The sequence below is a fragment of the Ornithodoros turicata genome, chromosome 7 (genome assembly GCF_037126465.1).
Source record: "Ornithodoros turicata isolate Travis chromosome 7, ASM3712646v1, whole genome shotgun sequence".
NCBI classification, from domain to species: Eukaryota; Metazoa; Arthropoda; class Arachnida; order Ixodida; family Argasidae; genus Ornithodoros; species Ornithodoros turicata.
The window spans coordinates 45,065,277-45,093,002 of record NC_088207.1 but is presented as its reverse complement, the minus strand read 5'-3'; the positions used below and the strand labels follow the sequence as shown (position 1 = coordinate 45,093,002).

At 45.9% G+C, this 27,726-nt stretch overlaps 1 protein-coding gene across 1 annotated transcript in view; it reads right to left on the bottom strand.

Moving 5' to 3' along the window:
* Window positions 1–27,726, bottom strand: part of LOC135399936 (QRFP-like peptide receptor) — a 220,334-nt gene that overhangs the window by 27,335 nt on the left and 165,273 nt on the right. The window contains exon 3 of the mRNA XM_064631673.1: window positions 11,063–11,423. Within this exon, the coding sequence (XP_064487743.1) occupies window positions 11,063–11,423 (361 nt within the window). The remainder of the gene's footprint in view (window positions 1–11,062; window positions 11,424–27,726) is intronic.

The window sequence follows — 27,726 nt, the reverse complement described above, 5'->3', positions numbered from 1 at the left end:
CTCTCCTTATTTTTTGAAAACGGGAGCCGTATGTCTTTTTTGTGATTCTTATGCATGTCAGAAAGGCCTCGCCTACCATTTTCAAGAAATAGGGGGAAAAAACGATATCATTTGGGACGGTGATTGACCCGAAGCGTGCTGTGCGGTGAAGTTCTGCGACTGTGCTGTCTAGGATTTTTGCTGGGTTTGCCTCAGACGCTGTCAGACATATGTCGGCGCAGTTCCCTTAGAAGTCGGCCCAGGAGGCACATTCCCCCCAGAGCGTTAGTCGTGACGTTGCCCACCTCCCTGAGGCCAACAACCGCGAGCTCTCTCAGCACTCCCACCACCACCATCTGTTTTAAATGGCCAACAACGGCAAGCCTATTTCGGCATCTCCCCCCCCCCCCCCCCCTTGTTTTAGATCTACACCCATTACCCTATTATTTTTTATTCTGTTTTAGGAGTGTGGCGGGGAGAGTTTCCTAACCACTCAGCTCCGGAAGATGCTGAAACTCGACCTTGCGCTGTTCATTTTCATTAAGAATTTTTTTTTTCTAGTTTCGTGGTGCGTTTTACTTCAATACTTCCACGCCGGATTTAACGAGTAAGATCTCGCCGCGGAGCTCGTTCACGTTCTGGGCTAACAGGAAAAGCAGTAATGAAAAGAAAATCAACGCGAATGGCGAGGAAATGCAGTAAGCAAGTAAGTGTGAAGGGCGAGAAAGTGTGGTAGGCACCCCATTAAATGTCCTACCTCCATAAGTCTAGGCAATCCATGTACGTCACCTATACCTGCACACATTACATGTTCCCGTTACCTGTCGTGTACGGAGTAATCAGTCATCGGAGCTGTCAGGAACATTTCGCGCCCTTGCGAGGCGAACACACCAGCCTTCTGGAGACGGCTTCAAAGTGTTTTTTTTTTTTTTTCTGTAGAAGGACAGTACAAATATCATAGCCTTTGTACTTTCATTATTTCATGTGTCTTTGTTCACCCAAACAAGAGTGGTTGCCACCAATTCATTTTAATTCGTTTCGTGCACGTTGTGTTGTTGTGATTTGTCCTCCTTCCTCTTGTTATGCTTCATGTTTATGTAAGAAGCAGAAAAAAAAAAAAAAAATAGAAAGACGAGATCAGAACGGAGGTAGAGAGTCCCGTAAAAACAGCTGAGAAATATACATAGTTTCGTTTGTGTTTTTCTTACTTCTACTAATACGATTACTTGATTTTTACCTTCCTTCAAGGTAGATGACACATTTTCTATCGTTTGTGCTTGTTTGCTTAAGGTTTTATTCAGCGCATACTTTCACTGTTTCAGGCATTCCTATAAAAGCGGACGCTATGTGTGCAGACACTCGTCGGCGCATTAAAATGAATTAATTATCTCTTACTTCACATCGCTCTTTACACTGAGCCGCTGTTGAGCCGAAACTCGTTGCATCGCATCGCTAAACAATGAGTACATCCTCGCGCACAGACGCGAAAGTGTCGAGAAGTCGATCACTTAATCAAAAGTGGGATGCACTTAATTTATTTATTTTTCGTTGTATGTCACTGATGCGACCAACTTGGTCAGCGAAGAAAGTTCGATATTGTTTGGTCGATTAGCGGTTCAGCGCACGATCGAAGCGCCATTGTCGGGAGTCCTACCTGACCCGCCTCGGGGTATCAGTTGGTATAGCGTCGATTCCACTGTTGCATGTTCGATCCCAGCCGAGGATGCCTGCAACTTGGTGGCAGAGTACAAATTGCTTAGACACGCACTGTCTGGCAGCGAGGGGGTGTTAAATACGGTGCGCCGTGTGCTGAGCTTTCGGAGCACGCTAAAGAACCCTCAGGTGGGCGATTAATTCACAAACCGGCCACTGTGGCGTCGCTCATTATCGTAGTTGTCTCGCGACGAAAAAGCCACGAAATATCAATTATCCTCCTACCTGATTGTGTGTTGTGTTTGTTTGTTTGTTTGTGTTTGCTTTTGGGAATAGCAAGCCTACATCATGGCTAACCTTTCCCTGCTTTTTTTTCTATCACCATTAAACATATCCCCCCCTCCCCTCTTACCTGACTAACCTCGAGAAAGTACGCACGAATTACTGACGGACCACATTCAATAGAAAGGTTTACTACACCCACGGCTCTGACGGCCACATGTTTTCCGCGGATGTCTCTTACGTTGTTGGTCGGCTTGGTGAAGCATAAGAAGAAAAAAAAACCCTCCCACTGTCCTTTTTGCTAGTATTCTCGCCTGTTTTTACGATGCTCACATGTCACAGCACCGTCAACATGCATGCACGCTACTCCACAACCCCCCCCCCCCTCCCTCGACACACGCACACTCACACGCACACACACATCTGGAGACGGATGCAGCGGACTGTGCAGGCGTTCAGAGGTTCATAATATGACATCTGAGAATAATCATGACGGCCTATGACTAAAGAGCGTACAATTTTCGCAAGTGGCCTTGGAGCTCCAGGGGTGGGCCACGGCCGCCCCTTGCTCCCCTCTCGGTACACCCACGGCATACCGGGAAGGGAACACTTTCCGCAAACGAACGTAATTTTACTTCGCCTGAAAATCGACAGTGTCCTAATGGCAGTGACGAAAACCCTATTTGTTATCATTGCAAACGGATTTCTCTGAAGCGCTGCTTTCGCGTCGCTGGGTTACTTTCGTCTCTCGAGTGCTGTCTGCGCTTCGATGACCTCGAATGTTCCAAGAAACGGATAAATCTATCGAGACGAAAAAGATGGAGACTTCCACACTGGTTTCGCGGTGACAGCTGGCACAAATAAAAGCGTCACGTCTCAACCTTTTACTTCTGTCTCCGTTCAGTATACCGGGTGTCTCAGTTAAATCCCCGGGCTAAATAATTCGCGAACGGGTGCACCAGTCGACGAACTTTCTTTTTTACAGGTATCTGTCCGATACCACCTACAAGCTGCGCACCGTGTGAATGAGCGGGAGGCGCTCATTATTTAAATAAAAATTCAAATGAGTTTCGTGAAAAAAACGTATCTTCTAAAGCAGGGCGCTGTCGGCATTAAAATGGGTACTACCCCTTTTGGGACCTTCAGTGGACACCTTTTAGAGAAAAATCTGCCACCGAACCGGGTCATTTGTTGCAGTAATTAATTGGTTTCGGCTTACATATTTTGTCGCAGCTGGTCGCGGTGAAGCGCCAAAGGACGTAATTCATTGGTGCAAGTACATAATTCATTGGTGGATAAGGGAGTGTAAGAGCGTCCTTTTGCGAACCGCGACCAGCGGTGTCCACTATAAGGTGTCCACTGAAGGTCCCAAAGCGGTAGTACCCATTTTAATGTCTACGGCGCCCTGCTTTAGAAGTTACGTTTTTTCACGAAACTCATCTTTTTATTTTATTTAAATAATGGGCGGTTCCAACTCATTCACACGGGCGCAGGTTGAAGGCGGTATCGGACAGATACCTGTAATACCGACAACACCAACGTCTCCTTATGGTTTTGTTTGAAATTAAATGAGGGGAGATTTATCTCGAAGAGCTCCTGAGGATAGAAAAACCGACCTATTCACGAGTACTCCATATCAGTGTCTCCATATTTTTTATATTTCAGTCAATCAATCAATCAACTCATGATGATCTGAGATATGTTTCCTTGAAATATATCTTCGGAAATTTCGCCGTGGACCGAGACTCGCCAAAAATAATTTCGACGGAACAATTGATTATTCTCTTTGCGAGCACTTAGTCCGGTCGGTCCACTCCTCCTTTCGAATCAAAATTTCAAGTTGCATAGAAGACATTCAGTTGTGAAGTCACGTACGATGATGTTTAAGTATTGAAGTTGGATTTAACCCAAGAGTCGTTTGACGATCAACGATTTCAGCGACTACATCAAAAGAATCCCGGATTCATAATGGGGACGAAAGTCACAGGTAAATGAACTCGATAAAGGGAAAAAATGGAAAAATGTCTAGGAAGCAAGCGAGCTGTTTGTGCCTCGGCACCAACAGTGTGCCGTCACAACTGCTGTACTGCACTTTCTGGAGTGCACTGGCCTGGCCTCTAAGCTCTAAGCTGCGCGCTCCAGGAGTCTCACCTTCGTTTTCTTTCTTCTTTTTCCCCCTTTTTTCTCTTTCTTCTTTCTTCGTTGCTATCTTTCTCTTTTTCCCTTCTTTCTTTTCTTTTCGTTTTTGTTTTTCTTCCTGTTTACGGAGACTCACCTTTTCCTATTCGTCATTTTTTTTCTATTGTAGAGGAGGTGGAGTTCCTCTACATGAGCCCCGACCGACGGTGATGGTATGCCACGGAGAGGCGATGACGGTGGCCTATCTCCATGGCCGCGCCGGTGGAACTGAAGCCGGTGCTCCAGGCGCGTGGCCATCTTCGTTGTTGTCCACGGCCCGCTACAGTGCTCCCCCCCCCCCCTCAGACGCGGAGCGGCGATAAGGAAGATCGGAGAATCACGTCTATACCGGAGGGAGAGAGCAAGGGTGACCGTGGATGACGCGCACTGCTGGACATGTCCACGGGCGGCACAGCACACGTTGCAGGCAGAGGTCGATGAGTGGGGCGGGAGCGGCCGAGATGAGGTTTGCCAGAGATGAACGTTGACGACGTCGGAGTCGTGGTCTGGCGTTGGAGTCGTGGCCTGGGGTGCCGCAACCGGCACGGGAGCGAGAGCTCATAGGGTCCCAGGAAGTGAGGCTGCGTAGCAGTGATGACTGCCGAGACGCCGGCTGATGCGTGCCGTGGCGTCGGCTGCCGCGACTGCCGAAACCGGCAGGCGAGCACGTTGCTCAGGTGTCACGGCCGGCAGTGGGTGCGAGTTGAGATGCAGAAATGAAGAAGAGGGTGGTGAGTGTGCCGGGGGCCGTGGACAACGCAGGTCGGTCCCTGGAAGCCGTGAAGCGATGGTCGGTGGGGTCGAGCGGTGCGGGTCGGTAGCGTGGACGGAAGCGGTCGGCGTGTCGTGCGAGAGGCAAAGGGCGTTATGATGCGGTCGTGATGAGTCGCGTAATGGCGGTGGCTTCCAGGGAGAGCGTGCCGTGGTAGTGTGCTGGTCGATGGTGTCGTCAGAAATTTGGGATGGTGAAGGGCCGAATTGCGCCGAACTTGATGTTCATCGTTCGGGTCACCAAATGTAGAGGAGGTGGAGTTCCTCTACATGAGCCCCGACCGACGGTGATGGTATGCCACGGAGAGGCGATGACGGTGGCCTGCCTATCTCCATGGCCGCGCCGGTGGAACTGAAGCCGGTGCTCCAGGCGCGTGGCCATCTTCGTTGTTGTCCACGGCCCGCTACACTATCTATTCTTCGTTCTCTTTTTTTTTTCTTTTTTTTAATGGAATAGCATGCCGACCTTGGTCTGGCAGACCTTTCCTTTCAATAAATATATACCCCCCCCCCCCCCCCCCCCTGGTGAAGATGATGCATAATGTAAAACCCCGAGACTAGAGAACACGAGAGAACACAAACACGAGACTTCGTGTTTGTGTCTGTCCTTTCGTGTTCCCTAGTCTCGGGGTTTTACATTATGCATCAATAAAGGGGGTTATTTATGTCTCTTCGCCTGCCTCTCTCCGTAACACATACTGTGTGCACATCGAATGGTGGTGTTGGTTGTCAAAGGGCTCGCTGTTGTCGGCCTCACAGAGGTGGGCAACGTCACGACTGAGGCCCTGGGAGAATGTGCGTCCTGGGTCGACTTCTAAGGGAACTGTGTCGACATATCATCATATCACATCTAGTGTACATCGAGTACCCAGAGTACGGCGAGGCTAAATCCAATCCGGAATAAAAACTAGGTTAAAACCAAGGAAACAGCGCACCATAGTTGCTCAGTGTATCACGTGTGATATGATACCTTACTGTTGTGCCTAACTACAATCAATTTATGCCACCATAATGGTCATCCAAAACCGTGGAAGAATCGAAACTCATGTCCTCCTTACATATCACATACATATCAGTTACATATCACAGGAACGTACTTTTCCAAGATTGATAACTTCCTTTCAGATGCAATAACAGGTGGTTCAGGTCTGCAATAGGGTCTTCTACATGAAACTGCCTGGGGGATTAACGCTCTTTCATAACGGAATTCGATGCATGAAAAACAACAACAGAAAACAACAACAAAGAAATAGCAGCGATAGAAATTGGAAACGATGCTTGCAATTGGGTTGTATATCTTAAGTTGCAACGGACGTGAGATAGAGAGAACTCCACAGCAATGCCTCCGGCCAAGCGTAAGATTGCGGCACACGTCAAAATCCTCCGTGCAGCTATCGGTGCATTAGAATTCATTTTTTTTTTTTCGCCGCATGATTTTGAGTTTGAACACTAGCTGTCACTGCATCAAGGTTTGATTGTAGCTCGTACTTTTTCGACACAAATGTTATATTATTAATTTGTCTCACACGTATTATCGCGGGCAGTTACTATTGAGGGCCAGAGAACTATGCAGACATTTGTTTTAGAAAAACTTTCCTAGCACTCGCATGATAAATTGGATCCGCACTCTTCTTCCAGTGTGTTATTTTCCGAATAATGTGCTCGAATTGAACAGAAAACCCTCTTTTATCGTTCCATTTCATCGAAATCTTTCGTCGTTAGAAAACCCTCGTCCAGCTACATACTGACGGTGCTTTCAAACTTGCTTTGAAGTCGAAGCACTGCATTCGTCCGCTCAGTTTGAAGTTGAGTCTCAGTTATTCAGCTGGAAACAAATTGCATGTTTCGCGATGTTAGAGAAGGAAGCCGCTCTACAAGAGATCGTTCTTTCATAGCACGTCAGCTCAATCGACGAAGTATGTTGTTGATGTGCTGACAACGACAGGGAATGGAAAATATACACGTTACAACTCAGCAATACAACGCAGACTATACGTATACAGCACGTTAAAGCACTCCATGTTTGTGATTATTGTGAAAGACTTTGTTTATAGCAATCAAGCTGTATTTGCCAAGTTCAAAAGCGGTTCTTCACAAGGCCCACGCAATCACGCAGCGACCCCACGAATGTTGTGTAGCCCAAACTGTGTAGCCCATTCCGTGGGCGAGCCCGATCGATTGAGCATCATTTTAATCATCCATCCAGTTTCCCCTTTTTAGAGGCTTCCATTCACGAGCTATGCCAACTTTAATTGCCAGTTAAAGCGCGCAGAAACCTAAATTAAACGGGCTCTCCGTATTATTTTTAGCCCGTTCAACTCCAACTCCAAACGGGCGGCAAAGACTTGGCTTTTACCTGTCTCATTCAGCCGTCCCTCAATGTCTACACGTTCTTAAAGCTGTCAACGCGGCAGCCCAACGTGTTCGTGGATTCTTCAAGGAGTCCTGCCGAAACAAGCTCCGGCGGCTCTATATACACGTTCGTTAGTGAGAGAAAGCTATACGATTGAAAATACAGAAAAAAAAAAGCCTTAAGGGGACTCTGAAATTTCCCGTACACCTCATAAAATTTTCGTTGAAAACGGTTCTTCTTGTTGAAAAACTTGCACCCTAGCAATCTTCCCAAAAGTGCGCCGCTATCTCTTTTCTTTTTTTTTTTTTTGAAAGAGACAGTTTTCAGGTCAAGTTTCTCCGCACGACACTTCAACACTGTTAAAACAGAACTTCACCACATAGCACGCTCCTAGCCAACCATCATTCCGAGTGGTGTCCTTATTTGCTGAAAATGGGAGGAGGCGCCTATCTGGGACACATTATGCATGTCCCAGATAGGCTCCTCCCCCCTGTTTTGAACAAATCGTGACAGAGAATGATATCATTCGGAATGGTGGTTGACTAGGAGCGTGCTATGTGGTGAAGTTCTATTTTAACAGTGTACCGCTGCTCGCCGCTGCGCGTCGCTAGGTGTATCCACTCTTAAAAATGAACCTCACCGTATAGTACGCTCCTAGCCAATCATCATCTCGTGTGATATCGTTATCTGCACTGATTTGTTGAAAACGGGAGGCGTATTCCTTTTTTGCGACACTTATAGTGTTCATAATTGTCACAAAAAATGCGTACGCCTCCCGTTTTCAACAAATCAGGGGGCTTAATCGCTTCATCGTCGTTACGGTCGTTGCAAGCTAACGAGTGGTGGGAAATTCAAAAAGGCGGGCGGGAAATTTAAAAAGGTGGGCACGTGATAAAACACGGGCACGGCGCTCTTCGCGCGATACGTGAAGGCCGGGGTACACGTCACGCGCAATGTGTCACGTGCCCACCTTTTTGAATTTCCTGCCGCTCGTTAGCTTGTAACGACCGTAACGACGATGAAGCGATTAAGCCCCCAGGGCAGATAACGGTATCATTCGAGATGGTGGTTGGCTAGGAGCGTGCTATGCGGTGAAGTTCATTTCTAAGAGTGTCAGCATCGTAAAACTGCGGCACTGCGTTTAAATCCTCTCGTGAAAAAAACTCGCTTGCCGAGCGTAAAACTTCGGTTGCGTGTTCAGGAACGTTTCTCCTGACAAGCGAAAAACGAGAAAAATATAGCCAAAATAATAGCCCCTTGAATCTGCTATGATAAGCCGTCCAAATATTGGCTGACCTCTCTCAACACTTAAAAAGAAGAAGAAGAAGAAGCCATCTATATCTTTTTTTTAGGCAAACATATGCGTGGTCGGCGCTCACCTGCAGCGCACGTTTTACTGACATGTTGCCGTGGAAAAATCACCTCAGCGCATGTATAGAATTCGATCGGCAGGAGCACTGAATACTGAAGAGCATGGGCATTAGTTTTGGGGGGTTCTTTTTTTTTAAATCATTCCTCTTTAGTATCAACGAAACTGCACTCCACTCCTTTGAAACAACTTGGTCGGTGATGAATTTTAGCGCCTGTAGCGTTTCAAAAGGGCACCGACTGGTGGAACGCGCCGCATGAATGCAGACGTAGAAACACCGTATAGAAATTTGAAGAGGGCTGGCGAGGCTTAGTTCTGAATGCGCGAGAATACTTACGAGAGCGATGAAGAACAGCTTCTTGGTAAAACGATCTCTGAGCTACAGCCCCAGAAGAAAAGTATAAAACAAAAGCGTGCAAAACCACGCTTGCGAGGAAGAAAACTGTTTTTATGGCCAGTGCGGTAGTATTGCGCATAGGATATGTGCTCTTTCGGGCCTCAGATGTGGTGGGCACCGGGTAATTACTTTGGGTTCGGAGGTTTCCTGACAGTGTGTTCAAAGTTTCAAGACGACAGGACGAAGAAATATGACCCCGAGCGTCATTAAAGTTACTCAAAAGGCATTTGAGCTGCAACAACAAGAACAGTTACACTGATGGTGATGAATGGGGAAATTCGCCACCTGGGTTGTGGCTCACTAGAGGCAACTGGCTAGCTTCCCCGCTGATTTGTTGCTCCGTCAGATAGGGGCGTGTAAAGGACAGAGAGGAAGAAACATGAAGAAACAAGTTTAATGTATTTTTTTGTTTGTTTCTCGTTTTTTGCGGTCATTGCAGTGTAATCTCTTATTCCACGTGAACTGGCACTGTTCCTGCAGACTGCGCGGACTTTAGGAGTTGTCTCCATTATTATGTCGGGCACGGATTCGAACGTTGAAAAACACATGCCATCAGGGTTGCGGAATGGGGTCTCTCATTCCGTTCCGATTCCATTCCGAGGAATGGAGATTTGCAATAATTCGATTCCTTTCAATTCCTCGGAATGAAAAGGTAGGGTCAGTTCCCATTCCTGGAATGGCTTGGCAACCCAATTCCATTCCGTTAATTCCCTCAATAAAGGAAAAGGACCGGTAACCATACTGGCAAGTCCAGCAGTGCTAGAGGAGATTGACATTACCAAGCGCGGAAAAAGGCACAAAGACAAGGTTATTTCACTCTTGACCGTGTGCAGGTGTGGTGCAAAGGGTGCGAGGGCGGAAACCAGCACGTTGAAACCAAAGCCGCCACCGGGACACCCAGACCATTCCATTCCCATTCCTAGGACAGTTTCCGCCATTCCATTGTAATTCCATTCCGGGTTCTGCTAAATCGGCGATGATTCCGGAATCAGTCCAACTCCGGAGTGGCTACTCCGCAGCCTGCATGCCATTGTCTTTACTTTACATTTGTCATTTCGCATAGAATTCTGTAGTTATTACACTTCATGACATCATCCGTAATTTAATTGTTGTTGCGTTGTGGTTATTATATATAGTTATATTCGACTTTTTGCCCGGCCTGCTGGCCGGCATCGGCCCCATCTCATCATGGTGCGTGCGTGCGTGCGTGCGTGCGTGCGTGCGTGTGTGTGTGTGTGTGTGTGTGTGTGTGTGTGTGTGTGTGTGTGTGTGTGTGTGTGCGTGTGTGTGTGCGTGTGCGTGTGCGTGTGTGTGTGTGTGTGTGTGCGCGCGCGTGCTTGCACTGATTACGCTGTCGCTACACGCGTGTAGGCACGACGAAATAGCGGGTGCACACTCTGCATGCGCCAAACGTATAGTTTTGCGTGTTAGGTTTGGTTCGTGAAGTTCATGGATCCCCCAGGAACCAACTTTGTTCCTGGCGGGTACTCATCGGTCACCACAGGGTGGAACAAGATCAGAACCTCTTGCCCAAGTAGTGACCAAATACTGCGCTACTTGCGTTCGGCGGACCTCCCATGTTCACGACAAACGCAGAGGGGATTTCGTTTTAATACGGTACACACTATAACGACTTACTTACAACGAAACGCTTACAACGAAAACTCTCTATTATCGGAACCAAGCAATGTGAAGAACTGCGAAAGGGACCATATCGTATTTGTGAGTATTGGAGTACGACGTATTATTATACACCCTCCGATGTCGCGTGGAATATAGTTTTGCAAACGCCAGACAGAATCACGGACGCCATTGTTGCAATGGCTCTCATCGGTTGCCGCGGTTACACTTCACGTTACTTTTTTCTTGTTGGAAGCAACGTAACGAAACGAACGCTGGACAGAAAAACGGCTAGCGAGATATGTGGAAATTAAAAGACAAGTGCTTCCCCCCTTTTTGTTCTCTCTCTGAACCAAGCTATATACGTGCGCGCAATTCCTCGACGTTTCCTTAATTACCTTCCAAGCTTCGTTTCCACAGAAGGGCACACTAATAGAAGGCAACCATTCTAAGCACGTACCTTTCTGCGATTGGCCTCCTGTCGTCGCAGCGAGCCCTGCCTGGTGAGCGAGATACCGCGCAGGAGACAGCGTGCGATGCGAAAGCAGGTCCAGCCGATAAAAATGAGTGGCAACAGGTACATGAAGAGGAACAGGAAAGCGTAATAGCCCCGTCGGAAGCGTTCTTCCAACGTGATGAGGCAACTGCGACGCGAGATGCTCCCGTACTGTGACGTCAGTGTGTCTGACTCTGCCCGGGCAGGATACAGGAACGGAAGGGCCACGAGGCACGGGGTGGCCCACACTGCCAGAAGGATGCGCTTGGCTCGGGCCTTGCTCTGCTGCATTCGGGACACTAGGGGGTGCACGATGGCGAAGTACCTGCGAAGGAAAGAAGAACTTCTCTTTAGCGTTTCTTCATTTGGTTTCAAAATATGATGGCATTATGAATAAAAGCGTTCGAGTGACTGGAGATAACGGAATCGTATTCATAAGGGAAAAAAAGTATGAAATAGCTACACTCTCAAAACGGATGGTGGTGGTAGCAGTGGTGAAGGATCTGGCCGGTGTAGGCCTCACAGAGGTGGGCAACATCACGACTAACGCTCTGAGGGGAATGTGCGTCCTGGGTCGACTTCTAAGAGAATTGTGCCAACATATGTCTGACAGCGTCTGAGGAAAACCCTGGAAAAACCCAAGACAGCACAGCCGGCACCGGAATTCGAACCCGGGTACCTCCCAGTCTTAAAACAGAACTTCATCACATGACACGCTGAAGGCCAATCATTGCACAGAATGATACTGTTTACCACTCCTGATTTGTGGAAAGAGCGTTGCGTGCGAGCTCTTTGTGATACTTATAGGTACTGCAAAGCAGTAAAGCTGCAATCTCCAAAATGTATCTATTATTTATTATTATTATTATTATTATTATTATTATTATTATTATTATTATTATTATTATTATTATTATTATTATTTATCTATTGTGAGGGCCCGAGCCCTCAGTACTCTGTCGTCCCAACGTTCGCCCCAGTTGCGCTTATAGTTTTTGAGAAAATTAAAATTGAAAATTGCGCATTGCTCGTCAATTACGGCGGCAAAACCACATTGCATGCACATAGCACTGTGTCTAAAACAAAAGAAATCGGCTACGTGTCGGCTAAGTAGTCGTCAAGCCATCTGGGGCCATAGATCACTGTTGCTTGAGAAATTGGGGATTGTTTCCCGCCAGGCGTCGCCCCGAGTCTTTGTGCCGCCATTTGACTTGCAAATTAAAAATATGTAGAGTTCCCTGTTGCATGTATAATTTATTGTGGTGGGTTTACAAGCAACGAGCTGTTAAACTACGGCGTCAGCATAAACTGCCTGTCTGCTGCTTTACTGCATAAGTGCAACAAAAAGGCGTACGCCTCCCGTTTTCAACAAAACAATGCAGACAACGGCGTCATCCGGGATGGTCGTGTTATGCGGTGACGTTCTTTTTTAAGAGCGCAGGTTAATGCTGAGTCACACAATATGGCTGTTTTTTCGGCCATTCTGTCAAACGCGGTTTAAATGCGGCAACTTTCTAGGGCGGTCCTGATCTTCTTCTTTTTCCTCACTCGTTTCCACAAAAATCATAAGGAAAGAAGCTAGAAGAAAAGCTGGGAGAGAGACTTATGGGGGGAGAGCAAAGGAGCTGTACGGACGCGAAACCTCCTTCCAGCGTCCAAGTCCGGGACTATGGAATCCAATGGCCAATCCAATCGCCATGGTATCCAATCCAATCCAATCCAGGTCTGCTTGCTTCCGCTGGGCTCCGTGTGCCCATGCCGTGTGCGAAGTGCGTTTGTTTTGTCTGCTCTCACGTGTGCGCTTGGATTGCGTCTTATTCCGTAAGAAACGAGTTCATGCGGTTTAAACCTTGTGCTGCGAAATGAAAGAATGGCGCACGGAACTCGTAGGAGACACCGTTCGTAACACGCTAGGCCTACCGATCGATCATGGTGGTTCACATGTTGTTGAGATGCCCCCCCCCCTCTCTCTCTCTCTTCGCTGTCTTGGTTTATAGTTATTATGAGAGTTTTATGCTTGTTTCAGTGCCCATTGTAGCTTCTTCTTCCCTCTTCTCTTCCCTGTCTTTTCCTTCTTCTCTTTTCCCTCCACGACTGTTACGGACGGACATACAAGGCTGTCGACGTTGTTGGGCCCTATAAAGCTATCGCTTTATCAACGTTGATTAATAACGTCTTTTCGTGCGACGCTCATACAGGGAAAACGAGGCATTGAGAGCGCGGGAAGCGTATGCGATAGGAGCAGAACGGGATGAATGGCTGTTTGAATGAAAAATGCACTGGGTGGCAGGGGTTCCACCCTTACCACTATAAAGTCACACGGTAATGCGCGCTATTTCAGGATATTAAAGTCGCGCAATTTCATTACCACACAATTTTCACAATAAATACAAACCACAATCATGATTCGAACCGAATTCAAGCTGCTCAATGCGCTCTGCATTTCATATCATCCGAAAGCTATTTCGCTAGCATACAAGGGCAATTTTTAGTAACGAGCGTTTTCGAGTTTAATGAAGCGGAGCTCCGTGGCATTATTCACCGTGTGTGTACAGAGAAACATTCTGCACAGACTATCACTTCAGCTCCCCTCTCCCTAGCGGTCGTTATGGGAAGCCGTCGTGTCTTCCTAATTGCCCCGGGTTAGAAGTATTGGTGCTGAGCGGGACACAAATTCAATTATTCCCCAGCCCTGCATACGCGATGCGTCGCCCTCTCGCGGAAGATGCTACTTTCAGCATTCCCCAGCTGGCAACCTCGCACGAAGCACAGATTGCCGACTCGCTTTTGTAACTGTGTGCTGTGCGCCCTTTTCTGTTGCCGGTTTTGATGTAGAGGAAATGCAACCGTGTTAATGACTTCCGTGTTAATACCTGATTTGCAAGTTGGTGATAACAGGTTTTGCGCCGGTTGGTTTTCCCTGCTGTTGGAAAAGTAGGCTCGAATATGCCATTTTGCGACCACCGGGGTCCCTTCATTGTGGGAATCGTTTGAGCAGAATAATGACAGGCACCTTATTCGCATCGCCCCTCTTGAGAAGGAGAAAAGAGCGCAAACGGAGCAAAAAAAAAGAAAAGGGCGAAAACGACATTTTTTATGCAATTCTGCGAATAGGAATTTTTGCAGTTTAGTGTCCCTTTAATGGTTGTTTGGGGCTGATGTTGGGTCATTGGCTACATTGAAATGCAAGACTGTGCATACTTCGCAACTTTTGACGGACGCCAACTGGCACATTTAGTTGTAAAGAACGGCATTGAAGAACTCAACGACAAGAGCGTCAATACTTTGACCGATGCAATGCTCAAGTCTTATAAAAAAACTTCAAACTCGCATAAAAAAACACAATGATCACAAAGCTATTAAACAGAATGTTCTTGGCGTAATATCCTTCTCCTTTATTATTTTCGACTCTGCGCTGATTTCATACTTGCTTCCCGCCGATGTCTACACCTTGAATCCTTAAACGGCCCCATGGGGCGGAAACCGTTTAGTAAAAGACCTTATTTGAATAGAGCATTAAAGCGTTCACAGTCTTTATTCATGAGGTTCTCCTACTTTTCTTTACGGGGCGCATACATTTGATGCAAAGTCGTTTCTGTATAGTGGGAAGAATGAAAAAGCCAATCCCTCGCTATGCCATTTGCAGTAGCAAATGCATGACCGATTTCGAAAGTGACTTACATAAATACGCGTCCGGGAATTGCATTTCCTGCCAAGGCCATGTTGCCGAGAATGTTGACGCTGTTCTGTTGACGTGCGCATCGTAATACCATCTTCGTTGAATTGCTACCATTCTGCGGGGGACACGCATAATTTATTCTTCATTTTGTAACGTGTGTACATTCGGTGTCGGAATGAGTATTTTTTTTTTTTTTTACTAATAGCCCACGGCATGCGCCATGTCCGTTGGAAACGTTATCACACGAAATATGCTAACGCGGTAACGTCAGGCTACTAAGGTAACGTTATAGATTTGATCTCTCCTGAGATCAAAACTATTTCCCAACAAGTACGTTGGTTGGTACCAGGGTTGCGGAATGGGGTCACCCATTCCAATTCCATTCCGAGGAGTGGACATTTGTGATAATTCCATTCCTTTCAATTCCTCGGAATGAAAGGGGGTGGTCAGTTCCCACTCCTGGAATGGCTTGGCAACCCTATTCCATTCCTTCAATTCCATCAATAAAAGAAAAAGGACCGGCAACCGTGATGGCCAGCCCAGCAGTGCTAGAGGAGACTGACATTACCCAGCACGGAAAAAGCACAAAGACAAGGTTATTTCAGGGCAGAAGGGGACAGAAACAAAAACCAAAACTGTTGGGTTGAAACCAAAACTACCACCTGGGCACCCAGACCATTCCATCTCAATTCCATTCCTGCCAAAAAAAATGCCTAATTCCATTCCCATTCCATTCCAATTCCGTTCGAGGCTTTGATAAATCTGGAATGATTCCGGAATCATTCCAACTCCGGAGTGGCAACTCCGCAACCCTGGTTGGTACGCACTGAACAGTGCGTGGTCATTACATTCACGTGGTCATTGGGTGGGGTATCAGACGATATACGTACGGCTTTTTTCTTTGCCTTTGTTTTTTTAATATTCAAATTATGTATTTTAACCATCTTTAACGTCGTATTTGAGAGTTATTCTATAATTACTTTCAGGTCATTTCTGTACCGAAAACATCAAAAAACGTAAAAACTGAAAAAAAAAAAAAATAAATACGCGTCGATGATCAGATATCGCAACATTTTTACGCTGGAACGTGCACCACGTTCGACACGGCTTCCCTCCCATAGAAGAAGAAGAAAAGAGCAGCAGACAATATAAACAGGGATTATGCTTCTCATATTTCTCTTCCGTCTCTTTACCCGACCCGCAGCGGCAAAAACGGATATCATCTTTCACCCCCTTCTTGAATTTGCTCGTTGCACACAGAACGAAGCTTCACATTTTCGTGACTTTCACCGAACACTCGTTCGTTGCCTTGGAAAGAATCTGCTCTGTAATTTGGGCCTCGAAAAAAAGAAAGGTTGCCTGATTGGCGTGTTTCGATTGTGATTCTTTCTGTGGCCCAAATCTCATCTGGGGCCTCGTTCAGGCATTCCGTAACGGCACGAGGAAATGCGGCTCTTCAACGAAAGCCCCCAGTGTGCTTGCAGCGGAAAGGAACACTGCTCCCTTTGCGATCGCCAATTGCCTCATGATCGTCCTTATCCACTTCTGTCGTAACGAATGGGTATATCGATGTCTATGGGACAACGCATTGTGGTGGGTGCACGATTCCGCGATACATGAGAGGTCCGTGGTTTCAAAACTTTCATTCTATAATCAAACTCAAACTCAAACTGAAAACTTTCAGTTCGCAAATGCTACTGTGGGAAGCCCTCTCCCTCTCATCCTCACTACTGTGAGACAGAAACAAGGCTATTTTGTCATTGTCAGTTCGGCTGTCTCGCACTATAGATATATAGAGATACAGACACCTTCTTTCATTCGTTCATCCCTTTAATAAACACTGCTTTCTCCTGCTTCACACAGTAGGCTACGGGTATTTGTCACTGTTGGCGGTGTTTGCTGCTGTTCTATATGGTGACGGCCTGTGGAACAAAACGTTGCAGATTTTTTGCTTGCTGGAGCGATATAGAGCACTGAAATCATCAGATCCGAGGTTCACATTTATGGACGAAGAGACGGTATCTATGATTTCGATGTCTGACAATGGGCCGGCCAGGTTCAGAGAAACGCGTGTTGAAACAACTCAGGATGCTGATGACAGTATGATGAATGCGATGATGATAATATCGTCGCACAGTATATAAGCGCTCTCCTGGACTCCTACTGCATCTTAATTTGTGGATGCTGCTTTCTGTGCTCATGGAGGGTCTTTCCGCTTCTGGAATTCGTGCAAGGGGATGTTCCTGTAAAGCGTGCTTTGCCTGCATATCATGTCTGTCTACAGGCAAAGTACACCTGATGTGAGGTGTACTCTACGTCCCACGCAACAAGCTTTTCTTCCAGTGACTCGTTGTAAGAAAGATAAAACTTCAAACAGCCAATATATGTAACGAACGCCACCTTTGCGAAGTAGGAATCAGTAGTGTGTTACTGGTAGAGTAATACCACAAGAAATCAGGATACACATTAACAGTGTCGTCTCTTCTTAGAGGAAACTTAGCTATCATTTAGCTTGATTTGATATAACACTTCGATAATGATGATGGTGATGATGAGTGCCACACATAAAGTGCAACAACAACAACAACTTTATTATGAGATGATGAATGGGGAGTTTCATCGCCAGGGACGATACTCTACCCCATTGCTGGTGGTGATGCGGGGAATGAACTAGTTAGCCCCTTCACAATAAGGATCGAAGTCATATGTTATCCAGAAAGGTGAAGAGAGCTTTGAGGGCTAAGCGTTGGTGGGCTGGACGTGGCCAGGGACCAAGCAATTTTGTGAGAGAGAGGGTAGAGGGGAGAGATGGGCTTGTTTCCCGTGTAACGTGAAACAACGTAACCCAGGGCAATTATGTAGAGGCACATATACCGCTTAGCATGAGATAGTTTCTTTATGGTTCCTGGCTTGTTCCACACGCGTCTTTCTACATTTAATGACACGAATGACACGCGACAAAAGCACTGCTCCCGTCTCATCTTCTTTCGCATCCGTTTCTTATTTCCAAATTCGCGCACCTCTTACCATATTCACACGTGGCATTCCCATTTCATATTCAGCACTGGAAATAGTACCTCTTCTATCCACTTTTCTGCATCAATCTCTGTCTGAGACAGCTCTCTGAGACAGCCCTTCGATTTTGAGCAAACAATCCATTATTATAACGACAGAATGTGTGAATGCGTTCACTCATCCGCTTTAGGATAGAATATTATCGAAATACAAAACGAGACCGTGATATGTTTATGTGGAAATGTCGCGCTAGAGCTTTCAACGGAAATTACGTAAACAGAAAACCGTACGAAAAATGATAATTCACGGCACCACTCTTTTGAACCCAGAATGCTGATGGAAAGAAGCGCTAAAAATAGAGCATTTCCGGTACGCCGATTATTTTCGCGTTACATTGCGAGATCAAAAGCAGATATGCATTTAGGGCACGCATGCTGTTTATCGAATCTTCCTATTATACCGAGGGACTCTCCGAAAAAGAGCGTGCATTGAGGACGACAGAGGCGTAGCTAAAAGTTCGGCTCATTATCATCCACGGCTGCTTCAGAATTTAGTTATCCGTGTTTCCATTTCGAACGGGATGAGTTTGTAGGTCAATGAATTTTAGTTCCTTCCTGAATTAGTGAACACGGTTTTGATTGTATCCTTCGATATCTTTTTATGTTTGACTGGTTCGAACTTTAAATGCAACGAAATGCAGACTGAAATATGGATGACGTCGAAACAGCCAGACAGTGACGGGAATCGATCCAGTACCTCATGATTGCCGGTCAAATGCACTTTGTCAGTTTCTGTGTTCCATCCTCAGAACAGTTTTTCGTTGGTAACTCATTTATAAAACACAAACACCAAAGCCGAAAGCCAATCTCAAACGCAGGTACGATCAATGATGAACTGCAGTGTATAGTATACATGTTTCACAATAGACGGACATGTAAACAAGAGAACAGTTACTTCTGTCACATTCGTTGAAACATGATAACATGTTCACACACATGAGTAATTGATGAGTAATGATGATTACATGAGTAATGAGTCAAACATTAAGCGAGCTCTTAATGGCAAAAATAACGTGAATGACCACATGTGACTGTTTACTGTGCAATTGCTGTGTGTTATAATATAGTTCATAAGATTACGAAGTGAAGGACGAAACTTATTATCGTGAGCTTGGACCTAACTTTAAAATTAAAAACAAACAAACAAAACAATAGGTTCCGATCACGAGCACGTGGAGCACACAGCATTATGCTGTGGTCCACTCCGCGTTTATTGGGGCTGCGCAATTGTATAGTTTGTATACTGGATGCTATACGCTTCATAGTGAAAAGCTCATAAAAGCACTATGAAGAAAAGCGGATTCTGTGTAAGTCTCGCAGAGATACAGCTGATAGTGTTTGTTATACAGAAATTCCAGCTGCCGCTCGAGCATGGGTGCCTGTCAAATTGTGGTAGATAGACCATGACATTGCTCGTATAGACGACGTCGCAAAACACCCCATCCACATCACTCAGAGTAGTGTTGAAACGTACAAAAAAGAAAGAAAGAAGCAAAGTGAAACGAGGAAAGATAGAACTGACACGTCTCCATTTCATCCTTGGCCTCAGAAAGTTATGGGTCGGCTGAATGATCTTTATAACGTGGTCGCCGTTGTAACAGAGTTACGTACATTTTTCCACCCTGCTGAAATCCATACAAATCATACTTGTCTTGCGGGAGAACCTATCCTGTGCTGGCTTCATTCGTTTTCATTACTCAGTGGACCTCCAAGATTTTTTTTTCTTGCTTAAGGCGAGAAAAGTGTAGCGAGTGTCGCGTTGACTTTCATTTCGGTGGGAGCTCGGTATTTGCTAAGCTAATTTAACTCGCGAGAAATATCAGCTGTCGTAAATTTCAACTCTTTCTCGGAGGAGCACAAACTGGGGCAGTTACTGTGAAAGGTTAAGAGCGAGGCAGTTGAAGTTTCCATTCCCGGCAGTATAATAAATAGCGCAGCGGTCATCTTGCAGGAGTTTCCGTGTATTGCATTACCCTTCACTCTTAAAACTTAACTTCACCGCATAGCACCCTCCTAGTCAACCATCACGAGTGATATCGCTATCTGCCCTGATACTGATACTTCTTTACCGCTTTATAATTTGTTGTCAATAGGGTTATGAATCAGGTCGAATTCACGTGCTATGCGGTGAAGTTCTATTTTTAGAGTGCACTAGCTAGAGAGTGCTGAATAGCGATATTTTGTTTTCTCTTTTTAAAGTGTATAGGCACAGTGAATCATTTTCCCATCGAAGAACAAAAATTAGTGAAATCACAGAATATAAAATATCTTGCCATTAATTATGGTGGGAAGAGTTGAGGAATCCAATAGTTCCAGATCAATGTATTCTGCATTCTGGAATAACGGCAAAGTCCATATAAATGGCGCCGCAATAGACATTGTAACGATTTATAAAGAAAACCTTAAGGTGACCTACAAGGTGACCTTATATTTTATACCCTCAAAATGTACCAAGGTACCCTAATTATAATGACGAAAGGAACTTCCGACAGTGCAATGTTTCACAGCTCTCCACGCAAACACTCTAAAAGCCTCGTGTCCGCCGTTAATTCGGAATATTTGGGATTCCGTGCTAATTCGAATTAGCGTACGGAAGTGCTATTAGAGCGCCGTTTGTGCAAAACGCTTCACCTTTCACGGCAAATATCCCAGCTAGCACTTTGAAAGCGCCAGGCGGTGCCCTGCATTACATTTGTCTTTAAGAAAGGCGCGAAGTGCGAAGAGGAAGTCTGGTGACAGCAAACCCGAACTTTCTGAAGACTCACATTTGTACATTCCCACTCCATTAGACGTACAAATTGAGTTTTTCTGACGTCACAAGTAATTAGGTGCAAAAGGAAAACACTGTGAATGGGCTCTCTTGGTCAAACACTTGGCCCTTTATCCCCTTTCATCTAAAGTAGAAGAATTGTGTCTTCATCCAAAGAGGACCTAAGGAGGAGCTAAGATTCACGGAATGCAAATCCCGTCCCCTCCCGTAATGCCCCGAAAGTGCCGTATTATCGCTGAGTTTGAAGCTAACTTCAAATGCGTTGGACGGTATGTGATTTTTTTAAATGTTGGTGGGGGGGGGGGGATATGATTAATAGAAAGCAAAGAAAGATTGCAGTGGTGACTGCAATAGCTAACTTTGCAATCTGTTTTTTCTTTGCTTCCTTGTAGCATTTTATGTTTCTACTGCTGCTGTCATTTTCTCATTGTTATTAAAATTGATTGAGGACACACTCGCATTCGAGTTCTTGACTGTTTGTCCTATACTTGGCTGCCTGCTTATACCACGGGTTTCCTCGTGTTGTTTCTTGTAATCCGAAGAAGTGACCGCGAACAGATGGCCGTGAAAACACATTTTTGTGGTCTTCCCGCATTGGGTCTGTCAAGATAGATCACGCTTAATACAATAAGCGTGCAGATCGCTACCCTAGAAAACAAGCAAAAACACTACGCAACGGATAGAGCACAAGGTTCTTTCACTACAAGCTGCTTCGCGCGCTTGCTCTGTGTGTTTCCCTACTAAGGTCATACTGTTCCAATTAGGAGTGGATTTACACGTAAGGTGAGTCAGCCCGTTTGTGTGGCGACATGCTGCGGTCGATACTGTCATTTTGTATTCGGGATTGTTTTCAACTATGTTTGTCATTTTAGCTACCTCTGCAACGTTTGGTGCGTCCTAGTATTTACTCTGGTGGTACATATTCCAAAACGAACGTATACCAGTTGAAGATAAAAGTACACTGTAAACTGAAAAACACCCTTATGGGTGTAAATCGCTTGTCCTATAATTGACTCCTCTTTTTACACCGTATGGTCTGGAACACCCTTTTTAGAGGGTGTATCCCGTGTAAAACGCGCTTTGAAAGGGTGCTTTTACTGGAAAATGCCGTCTTTTGCACCCTTTATACACATTTTTAGGAGGGTGTTTAACGATCTTACACCCTCTTAAAATGGTGTTTAAAGGGTGCAAGAGAGGGCATTTTCAAAGGAAAGCGCCCTTTCCAGGGGTGATTTACACGGAATACACCCTCTAAAAAGGGTGTTCCAGACCATGTACGGTGTAAAAAGAGGTGTCAGTTATAGGACAAGCCATTTACACCCATAAGGGTGTGTTCCAGTTTACAGTGTAGGATGTCCCGTTGTCCTTGTCCACAGGAAAGCCGTTGAGGTCCGTCAACAGGGCCGCCTTCAGCGTCAAGAACCGGTGAAAATGTGGCCATTCCCAAAACTTCTATGAGTCGGGACCGGTATTTAAGGCTAATCTCGGATGACATACCTACAAGTTCTCGAGCGTTTGAGAACAGTTTTGCGATTGTGCCGTGGCACTGCCAAAAGGGGGTCCTCCAGCCGCGGCAATGCGCCGAGTCGCACGTCATTGACTGTGACGGAATTTTTCGCACGAACAAACATCACTACCTTTCCCTGCGTACCCTATAACACTTAACTTGGCGCCGTGCGGCTTTCCGTGTTCCCCAAAATAAAAATTCACTTGAAAGGACACGATTATTGGCACTACTGAAAACGTCAAGTCAGATGCGACGAGGGCTCTGGACAGCTGCTCGCATGAAGACCTCCGCCACTATACTATGGAGAATGGCAGCTACGCTGGAATCACTGTGTTCAGTCCCAAGGAACTTACTTTGAAGGTGATGCAGTCAAACTGAATGCCTTTTTAAAAAAAAATCAAAGTGTTTTTCATCATTCTCATTAACTTTTGGGGACACACGTATACCTCTAGTCCTTCAGTCCTTTCAACACCGTCTCGGCTCCACCTCGTCTTCCCTCTGCCCCACTTGTGGAGTGCACGGCGACCTCAGCCACGTCATCCTGGCTTGCGGGCAATACCACCACGAGCGTGCCCTAATGGAACTCTCTATGCAACGCATTGACAAGCGGCCGTTCAACCTACACTCTTAAAAATGATGGTGGTGGTGGTGTGTGGTGAAAGGGCTTGCCGTTGTCGGCCTCACACTCTTAAAAATGAACTTCACCGCATAGCACACTCCTAGCCAACCATCATCTCGAATGATATCGTTATCTGCTCTGATTTGTTGAAAACGGGAGGCGTACGCCTTTTTGTGACAATTATGAACAGCATAAGTGTCACAAAAAAGGCGTACGCCTCCCGTTTTCAACAAATAACCGCAGATAACGATATCATTCGAGATTATGGTTGGCTAGGAGCGTGCTATGCGGTGAAGTTCATTTTTAAGAGTGTAGCGAAGATCCTCGGTCCGTGGTCGAACGCTGCCCACCAGACGCAGGGCCTTCGTCTTCTGGCGGAGTACTTGTGCTCCACCGGTCTGGCGACGGCTCTTTGAAAGACCCATCATCATCCCTTCATCCTCCCCCAGCGCGAAATAGGGCAGTGTACCGCCTCAGCGGCGGTGAATCGCCCACCACATCACCATCCAATGTATGTGTGTGTGTGTGTGTAGTCCTTCAGAATCTTTCGTTATGATTTTGTACTTTCGGGCACCGGTTTCTGCTGCCTAGTGGCATCTACGACATCACACAGTGAACTTCACACTATACTTGAATATGCCAGGCACGTTTCCCCTTCACTTCATGTCCCCCGTGCATCAATTCGAGCTGAAAGGGAGCGACAAACACACACTTTTGCGTCGTCTAGAAACTGGGCGCTTAGATCGTTCTTTACTAACAGCCACAGGCCTACTGGGTGAACTCTAAACCATAGCCCTGCTACATTCGCGGCAAATTACTCATGAAATCATGTCAACTCATATGAACCTGGTCAGGGTTCCGCAGAATAGGCGGGTGGGTGGGGGGTGAACACCCCATCACCTCATCATCTGATGATAATGATGATGGATAGGAGTTGTTATTCACTGGCGAACGTGTCCACTCACCGATCCCCAGGTTGTGTGCTCAATCGAAGACATTGGCATTGAAGCCTCGAAGGACAGATCGTTTTTACACGTTATTTTCCCGAATTTTACTGCAAGATCGAACGCTCCTTTTTCTCTGACATTCATTCATTCATGCGTGGGCGTGCTGCACTGATGTGCGGTGACTGTGTCTCACTGCAATCTGTCGACAGAAGAAAATATAATTTTGAGTCTTCGACGCGATGCACAGATAGCAGTTGAAGCCAGTCTTTTAGAACGGAATCTGCTACGGAATAAATTTGTATAATGAAACGAGCCTCGACAGTGCTAATCTCCTCTGCTGTTCGATTCAATTTTTCGTCTTGAAACAGAGCCACGCATTTTCTGGCATTAAGTCTGTAGGTGAGGCTGCGCCCTGTTCAGTTACTGGAATACTCGGTAATGCTAAGTTGGCTTATGAGGCTGCACGAGAGGCAGTCTCTCTGACGAAAGGGGACGAGGGAACTGTGAAGAAAAACAGAACCCACGAAGAATCCCTTCTTAGGGATCGTGGCAATGCTCGGAGCGAGTCTCCTGGACCGCGATGATAAGGCAAATCATTTGAGGGGACCAATGACGGGTCGCTCCTTCTTCTTTCACGCTTCTTCAGAAGGAGAGAAAAAGTAAATTGCGATTTCGTTGACGCGTAGATAAATCCCGTACCTTTCGTTTTACATGCTTAAAAATGAATCCTATAGCCAACCATAATCCCAAGTGACATCGTTCTTTGCCCTGATTTACTTAAGACGGGGAAGGGGGCGGGGGGCGTACGCAATTTTTGTTCGGATTTCTCATCAACTCTGGCAGTGACTGCCCTAGATCGTAACTTTCGGCAGTCATCATTCCTTCATCTGTTATCACATCATCTCATCTCATCCTGGCTACAGTCGTGACGCCAACAACGGCAAGCCGGTTTTCGTCACCACCACCACCACCACGCAATTTTTGTGGCATTATGCAGTTCATAATTGCATCTCATATATATACATGCGCTTATTTCTTATTATTTTTGCTTCATTACCTTTCATTAGCGTGCGGCACGCAGCGATATGCAATATAGAGCACCCGGCATTCATGTCCGTGGAGCCCATAGATGTCCAGCGCAGCAAGTACGTACAGGAAGCCCTGCTGAACTTTCTGAAGGCAGTGTGCCGCCAATCTAGGCAGGCAGACCGCTCGATATTCCCACGTCACCCCCCCCCCCCCCCATAGATGTCCATGTTTCCGCAAACACGTGATGTGTTTGAACACACGATAAAATGTATTTCGGGTAATGTGCCGCCACTTTTCTGGTAAGGCATTACGGCGTTGGAATGGCATGTTGTGTAGATTTGCGCCGCTGCACAACATAGTGAAGTCTCATGATGTTCGAATAACAAAACGAACATAAAAAATAAACAGTAAAATAATACTACTATTAAAATAATTCCGACAGGCTTGGGTGTCCTTAGCTGGAGCACACCTGTCACGCGATCGTACTTCTGCCCGTCTTTTTTTTTTTTTTTAATAGAAGAGTATATACTGTTAAAAATGAGGCGGTGGTGGAGTGGTGACAGGCTCGCCGTTCTCTTAAAACTGAACTTCACCGCATAGCACGCTTCTAGCCAACCATAATCTCGAATGATATCGTGATCTGCCCTGATTTGTTAAAAATGGGAGGCGTACGCCTTTTTGTGACAATTATGAACAGCATATGTATCACAGAAAAGGCGCACACCTCCCGTTTCCAACAAATCAGGACAGATAACGATATCATTCGAGATGATGGTTAGCTAGGAGTGTGCTATGCGGTGAAGTTAATTTCTAAGAGTGTACACTCTAAAAACAGAACTTCACCGCATAGCACGCTGTGCGCCAACCATTGCCACGAATGATAGCGTTATCGCTTGTGATTGGAAGACAAGGGGAGGCGTATGCCTTTTTGTGGCAATTTTCATATATCCAAATTGCCACAAAAAGGCGTACGCCCCCCTGTCTCTTCGAATCACAAGCGATAACCCTATCATTCGTAGCAACGGTTGATGTACAGTGTGCAATGCGGTGAAGTTCTGTTTTTAGAGTGTACGTACACAAAGGAAAGAACATCGCGCAACTACACTCTTAAAAATGAACTTCACCACATAGCACACTCCTAGCCAACCATCACCCCGAATGACAACGTTCTCGCCCTAGATTTGTTGGAAACGGGAGGAGGAGCCTATTTTGTGGCCATTATGCACGGCACAAAATAGGCTCCTCCTCCCGTTTTCAACAAATCAGGGGCGAGAACGTTGTCATTCGGGATGGTGGTTGGCTAGGAGCGTGCTATGTGGTGAAATTTCATTTTTAAGAGTGTATGTATAATTCAATCCAAGATGGTTATGCCGATGATAACTTCAGCTGAAACGCAGATTGCACTGAAAAGTAAAGCGAGGAACAAAAATTCAGATAGGCAAGATGTTATCCACGCCTTACGAGGCCTTTCTCTACTGCGTGTCACGGCAGCACGCTTCTCGCTCGGAGTATAGGTCAAAGAATAAGATATGAAGGCGCCCTTATTTAGCGCTTCTTTTCATGTGCCCTGTGCTCGGGAGAAGATTAAATCTTTTCAGGATGACATTTTTTTTGTGTAGTGAGATAAGAGCTGAAGAATCTTAATTATGTGCGAAGAAAGGTGATTTCAGGCGAGCACTCTCGTAATGAGATTTCGCTTTCACACGCTGCACCGCCTACATACAGCACTCAGCATTCGACTCAGCGAAACTATTTTAGAGCAAGGAACTGCTAGTGCAAATTTAATATTCTTCGGAGCACCACTGCCCTGTCTCGCCAATTTTCAAATTTGATTATTTTAAGACCACTGTATTTGACCTGTATCGTTTCTTCTAGACGCCAAAGACAGGAGTATAAATGACCCCAAAGAGCCTACCGAAACGTCCACATCCTGTAAGTATAACGTCTCACGCTCAGCAATGTATCCCACCTGCTATGCGTATAATGCGATATGGATGACATGCCCGTAGCTCTCATTGGAATGCTGTCTCGGTACGACATGCTGAAGAGCGTCAGCGTCCAATAGGTCATGTGCCTGTGCTGCCACGGAGGCGTTTGAGACACACACACACGTTCCAAACTATTTTTTTGCAATAGGTAATCAACGCACGGAACTACAATTAAATTGACCCTACAATTGAATTCATTCGCTAGTTAGTACGAGCTCATCGATCGGTAATACTTCGCTGCTGTTTATGCAGGTCGGGGACCCTTATCGAGCAATTCAATGGGTAAGGGAACTTTACTATGAAATATTTGCAACGTCTTTAAGAACACAAATCAGGGAAAATAATGTCCTCCACATGCCGTGACTCCTGGGTAGCTTTTGACCCACAACGAGTGTTTCAGATGTACCACTCATTCCTGAACTTTACTCAGATTGCGACTATAAGCTCGTCGTTTTCATTTCCTCACCGTTTGATAAGCTGCCTTCGTAATCTCCTCTTATAAGGTAAGTGGCTTCCATAAAGCGTGCGAGATCGCCTTTCTTCTTCCTTTTTCCCTTCCTGTTCTCTTCCTACGGTGCCCCGCGCATGAAATAGGAAGCTCCTAAAAACTCATTTCGCTTAGTCCTGAACGTGAAGCAGTGAAATTGTAAGGCCAGTTACTTCAACAGTTCCCCAGTGTCGTTTCTTGGCCTTTTCGATGGGGGAAAATTTGGTGCTCTAGCGTTGTGTTCATAGAGAAGGTCAGTTAAGCAGCTTATGAAGTAAGGAAGTAATGCAACTTATGCTGTCACATAGTGCTCATCTCGGCAGTAGATTCATCATGGGTCAGTTATATAAGGATAAGAGACCGTCTGGAGGTTCTCCAGACAAGCCAACGAGATATCAAATTAGGATAATCAACTCAATCTCCTTCGCCTGCACTGTAGAATACGTGTTTATAACAAAATGGCATAAATACAGGCCAGCTGGTTAGTAACAAAAACCTGAGCATGAAGACATGAAAAATACAAGACAA